Raw genomic sequence first — 5629 nt, forward strand, 5'->3', positions numbered from 1 at the left:
TGACTTTACAGTCACCAAGGAAGGAGGCAGGAAAGGTGTATTCACTTACTTTCGTAAAATGAGTAGGAGGGTGCCCCAAACAGGGTTCCTCTATTATTAACACCTTGGGGAAGAAGGCAGGACAAAGAGTGAGGTCTCAGGGATAGATGAGGACACTGTAACTCTGAGAAATTGGTAACCTACCTTCAGGGTTGGGAACCTCATCTGCTCCAAGCTACAAGATTCTGAGAAATGAGCCATGAAGCAGGAAGAGATAAGTCTGATTTATAGAGGAAAGAAACCTCAAGGGTAGGGAAAGCCTTCAGCCCCTCTGTCAGCCTGGGAGGGAAGAAGGGCTGGTGGGGCGGGGTGGGGCGGGGCTTTCCTTTGGAGGCTTTGGGCTGAGTCCTTCCTTCCTGGTCCCCCATTGGGTCAGTGGCTCCTGCAGCCCTGCCAGTGAGGGACAAATGAGAAGAGCTGTTGATTTTTCCCCCTTGGCCATTCAGAATTTCCCCACATAAATACTGAGAAAGACCCTGCCCTCTCCTCACTTCTCTGGAGTTGGCCCTGGCCTGGACCTGGTCCCCTGGGGGTGAGCAAGGCCATGGGGGACTTGTTTATGCTCAGGGTAGCTGTGGGCATATGCTATGCCACCTTCAGTGCCTTGGCCTGGTAAGTCCTTCCCCCGCCCTACCTTCCCCACTCTCCACGAAGGAAACCCCATTTCTCATCCCCATTCACCACTGCCTCACTTTTTCTCTTTTCAATAGGTCAGTGAACAATTTCCTGATAACAGGTCCCAAGGTAGGATGGTCCTCTGGCTCTTCTGGGGAAAGAAAAGAGGGGAGGGGAGACAGTGCCAGAAGTCCCTCACCCAGAGGAGCCCATAATTGTTCCTTCCTGGGGAGCTAACCTATTTGAGTCCTGTCTGCTTCCCGCAACCCCAGATGACCCGAGCAGAGCCAGGGCTGAACTTCATAGCCCTTTTCCCTTTGCCAGGCCTATCTGACCTACACGACCAGCGTGGCCCTGGGTGCCCAGAGTGGCATTGAGGAGTGTAAGTTCCAATTTGCTTGGGAACGCTGGAACTGCCCAGAAAATGCTCTCCAGCTTTCCACTCACAACAGGCTGAGAAGTGGTAAGTTTGTGCACCTGCATGAAGGGGTATGTGTGCATGGAGGTGGGCTTGCAGTTATGTGTATGTGTTGTATGTATGACATCTCTATGCACAGTGAAATGAAAAAGGGATCAGTGATCTGCTCATCTGCCACTTCCTTGCTGTGAAACCCCGAGTCAGTTACATCCTCTCTCAACCCCAGTTTTGTCATTGGGTCAATAAGGCCAGCTCTGTTTAGCTCCCCATTACTGTAAGGGTTGAATGAGGTGAATACAAAGGTATTTCCATACGACTGTAACCATTTCTCTATTTTTTAAAAGCATGCCTGTATTTGTGTGTTTGTATACACTTACCTTGCACTGAATTGTATGAAATAAAAACAGGGAAATGGCCCTGTGTTTGTAGCCCCTGAGGAGTTTCCCACCTGCCCAGCTGTCATAAAATCCAAAGAGAGAAGTTGAAAAATCGCATTGAGCTGTGTCTTGTGTGTGTGTGTGTGTGTGTGTGTGTGTGCGCATGTGTGTATGCACCTGTGCACCTCTTTATAACTGTATGTAGTTTACATAAAGCTTGTTTATATACAAACAATAGAGAGTTGCCTGAGAAGAGGTAGGGGGAAGGGAGTAAAGAAGATGTGCATGAAGAGAAGTATCTTCCCATGGGGTATACAGACAGAATCGGGAGTGTGTGGAAATGAAACAGGACAATGTTTTTTAAAGAGTTTAGTAAGATAAGAGCTCAGTAAATGGTAGCCACAATCAGTATGATTATTATGTAGTTCCTGCTTCATGTCAGAAGGAAGAAAAGGCCCTTCTCTCTTTCCTAAGACAGCTCCATGGCCCTAAGTCCCCCATTGCCCAAGGACCAGAAGCAGTGGCTAATGAACAGAAGCCCAGGCTGGATTTCAGAAGAGCAGGGTCTTGGTCCCAATACAAATGGTGAGGAGAGCGGCCTTGGTCACATCACTCTCTGAGTTTTACTGTCCCCAGCCCCATGGGAATACTCACGTCTGCCTGAAAGAAGTAAGGATGCTGGAAAGACATGCACTGTTCTCTCAAGGAGAAGAGCATCCTCTTAAACCCAAAGGGGCCGGGGACAGGGGAGAGAAACAATTGCTTTTCCAAAGCCTCTGCTTTGAGTCATCAGAGTCCAAGTTTCCAGTCCCCTCTTTCTCTCCAAAGCCACCAGGGAGACCTCCTTCATTCATGCCATCAGCTCTGCTGGGGTCATGTACACCATCACCAAGAACTGTAGCATGGGCGACTTTGAAAACTGTGGCTGTGATGAGTCGAAAAATGGTAAAACAGGTAAGTTGTGCGCTCTGATGTGGGTGGGGAAGAAGTGAGGGAGGCAGAGCTACGTGCAGGCTAAGGTCTTCCAGGGAAAGGCTAGGGGACACAGGTCCTTCAACCCCCTAGATGCTAGCAGCAACTTCTTACCGGGAGCTCCTGGACCCTTCCACAAGTTGAACCTGGGTCCATGATTCTAGGATCACCAAGTAGCACTGAGCTCTAAAACCAACAAGACATCTAGGAATGAGAAGATCAAAGAGAGCTTAAAGCTGACCCTCCAGTTTCAGGCTGAGAACAGCTTGGCCATAATCCAGAGCTACTCAGTTATTTGTAGACCATCTAAGAGACTCAGATTTGTCATTAAAGGTGGAGGAGGTGGCTCTAACAAGACTACTGTAGGGTAATGGTGCAGAATTTGAGAATGTTTGAGCTGCAATGAACCTCTAAGATCATGTAGGCCAGGCTCAGTAGGCCTATCTTTACTGAGGGTATATAGACTAATTGCCTAGAGATGGAAAGTACCCGAATGGTGAGCAGCTGGCTTTGTGAAAAGGACCTCACCCACCCACCCTGCACACCTCCAGTTCCTGGTCTCACCAGCAGCATTATATGCTTCTAGAGCTCTTGGGGGGATGGTTTGGCTATGTTACCCAAAGTGACCTTGACTCTTCTCCTGAAACTTAGCAGGGAAATGTGTGCAGAACTTATTCTTTCCTTATGTGCAGGAGGTCATGGCTGGATCTGGGGAGGCTGCAGTGACAATGTGGAATTTGGGGAAAGGATCTCCAAACTCTTTGTGGACAGCCTGGAAAAGGGAAAGGATGCCAGAGCCCTGATGAATCTTCACAACAACAGGGCAGGCAGGCTGGTAGGTATAGGAGTCCACAAGTGAACCATCAGGAACAGTACTGGCAAGAGCCTCACATCTGTACAGCCCTTCACAACTTACCAAGAGCTGTCTCATACCCATGTGTCATCCTTACACCACCGATCAGGACTGGGATGGCTACCCCCATTCTTTGGATGACAAAGCCAGTTCAGGGCAAGCCAAGTAGCTTGGCCAACATAATACAACCAATAAGCATCAGAACCAGGCAATAAACTCAGATCTTCTACTTTAATGTTATTACTAATCCTTATGGTCTAGCCCCTTCCACAGGCAGGTTTCTGAGAACACAGAACAATACAGTACCAAAGCCTTGCTTTCATGACTTCAAATTTTAACCATTTCAATGTGTGTGTTCTAGGAAATTAATGGGGGGTTATCATCCAACCTGTATCCTAAGATCTGTCAGGACTTCGAGGAATTGGGACTGATCTAGGCTTCTCTGGAGGGTCTGTTCTCCCCCAAAACTTCTGGAGTGTTCTGAACTCAAATCTGAAAGCAATTTGGATTTAAAGCTAAGAGCATAAAAATTTCCTTTGAACCTATATCTGGATGACCTGGTTGCCCAGAGCAAGGGGAAGAGGTTTCAAGGCATTTACACACACGAGTAATTGACTGCATGAGCTCCCTTGCCTCTGGGAGAGGACAAATCCAAACTCTCACCAATAATCCAGCCCCTACCTTGGAGACAATAATAGTGCCAATGATCCTATTTTCTTCTTTAATTCACACAGTACTCTCTTGATCATTCTTATTCCAATGAGAGAGAAAAACAAGCTCAGCAAGTGATGGAGCTGGGCCTAGAGCCTAGGTTTCCCGATTCCTGCAACTTCCTCAACACTTGCCTGTTTTTCCCAAAGAACACCGAAGGGTGCTTTAAAATCACCCTTACCAAGGCCTTTACACCCCGAACACTCCAGCTGAGAAGATCTGAGGTAGGGCCCAGGAATAGCATTTTTCACGGGCCTCCCCAGTAACTCTGATGCTCCTCCAAAGTTAAGCAGCACAACTCTAAAATAAAATATCCCATTTAATTGCTGGCCTTCGGTCCTCCCTCCCCAGAGTCATTCTCTCTCCCTTTCTCTCTGAAGGCCGTGAGAGCCATCATGAAGAGGACCTGCAAATGTCATGGCATCTCCGGGAGCTGCAGCATCCAGACATGCTGGCTGCAGCTGGCTGACTTCCGGGAGATGGGCGACTACCTGAAGGCCAAGTATGACCGGGCCCTGAAAATTGAGATGGATAAGCGGCAGTTGCGGGCTGGCAACAGCGCTGAGGGCCGCTGGGCACCCACTGAGGCCTTCCTTCCTAGTGCCGAGGCTGAACTGATCTTTTTAGAGGAATCTCCAGATTACTGTACCCGCAATTCCAGCCTGGGCGTCCATGGCACAGAAGGTCGGGAGTGTCTGCAGAACAGCCACAACACATCCAGGTGGGAGCAGCGCAGCTGCGGGCGCTTGTGCACGGAGTGCGGCCTGCAGGTGGAAGAGAGAAGAACTGAGGCTATCAGCAGCTGTAACTGCAAATTCCAGTGGTGCTGTACAGTCCGGTGTGACCAGTGTAGGCAGGTGGTGAACAAGTACTACTGCTCAAGCTCCCCAGGCAGTGCCTGGTCCCGAGGCAAGGCCAGTGCCTGACAGCAGCCCACACAGAGTCGCTGCTTGGTTGTATGACAATGGAGGGGGACACAGTTTCTTTCTCAGAGAGAATGAATTCAAAACAACTGGAAAATCACAGGGTTGATCTGTAGCCCTCTTCATATCTGCAATTCACGGGGAAATGGAGGCCCAAGGTGATCCAGCATATTCTTGACAGTGTTGAAATTGGAGCCTGGCATTCTAATGTGGGCAGACCCCATTTCACCTCTCCTGCAAGTTATTTCCCGGTCTTTGTGCCTGTCCTTTTGCAGCTTGCTAGAGAGTTGTTTGGTTTGGGGCTCTTATCCAGAGGGACTGTCAAAGTACTTGTCACTAGTTTCAGAGGGAATGGAAGCAAAAAACAAAGAGTTCCGTCCAGACTTCTGAAGGAGCAACCTTCCCCGATGCTGGCTAGCTCCAGAAAGACCAAGTACATGTTCACGCAGATAAGGGGGGCAGAGACCATAGACCTGCCTAGTGGGAGGTTTTTAGGGTGTTAGAGTTTTCGTCTGAGTATGCACTTTTAAAAAGTTCTCAGGGCGCCTGATTGGCTCAGTTGGTAGAGCATGTGACTCTTGATCTTGGGGTTTTGAGTTAAAGCCCCACATTGGGCACAGAGCTTACTTAAAAAAAAAAAAAAAAGTTCTCCCCACAAAACCCTGGGGGAACTAGGACCAAACATAAGCTGAGGACTTTTCCCAGCTCAGAAACCACCTCT

The 5629-nt window shown here is 48.8% G+C and overlaps 1 protein-coding gene across 1 annotated transcript; it reads left to right on the plus strand.

Moving 5' to 3' along the window:
- Positions 1-583: 583 nt before the first annotated feature.
- On the plus strand, positions 584-4911 carry WNT8A (Wnt family member 8A). Its single transcript, XM_026508062.2, has 6 exons — positions 584-651; positions 750-783; positions 979-1117; positions 2278-2403; positions 3114-3256; positions 4366-4911. Exons 1-6 carry the CDS (start codon positions 584-586, stop codon positions 4909-4911), a joined length of 1056 nt encoding a protein of 351 aa, XP_026363847.1.
- The last annotated feature ends 718 nt before the right edge of the window (positions 4912-5629 follow it).

The sequence above is a fragment of the Ursus arctos genome, unplaced genomic scaffold (assembly GCF_023065955.2).
Source record: "Ursus arctos isolate Adak ecotype North America unplaced genomic scaffold, UrsArc2.0 scaffold_5, whole genome shotgun sequence".
Classification (NCBI taxonomy): domain Eukaryota; kingdom Metazoa; phylum Chordata; class Mammalia; order Carnivora; family Ursidae; genus Ursus; species Ursus arctos.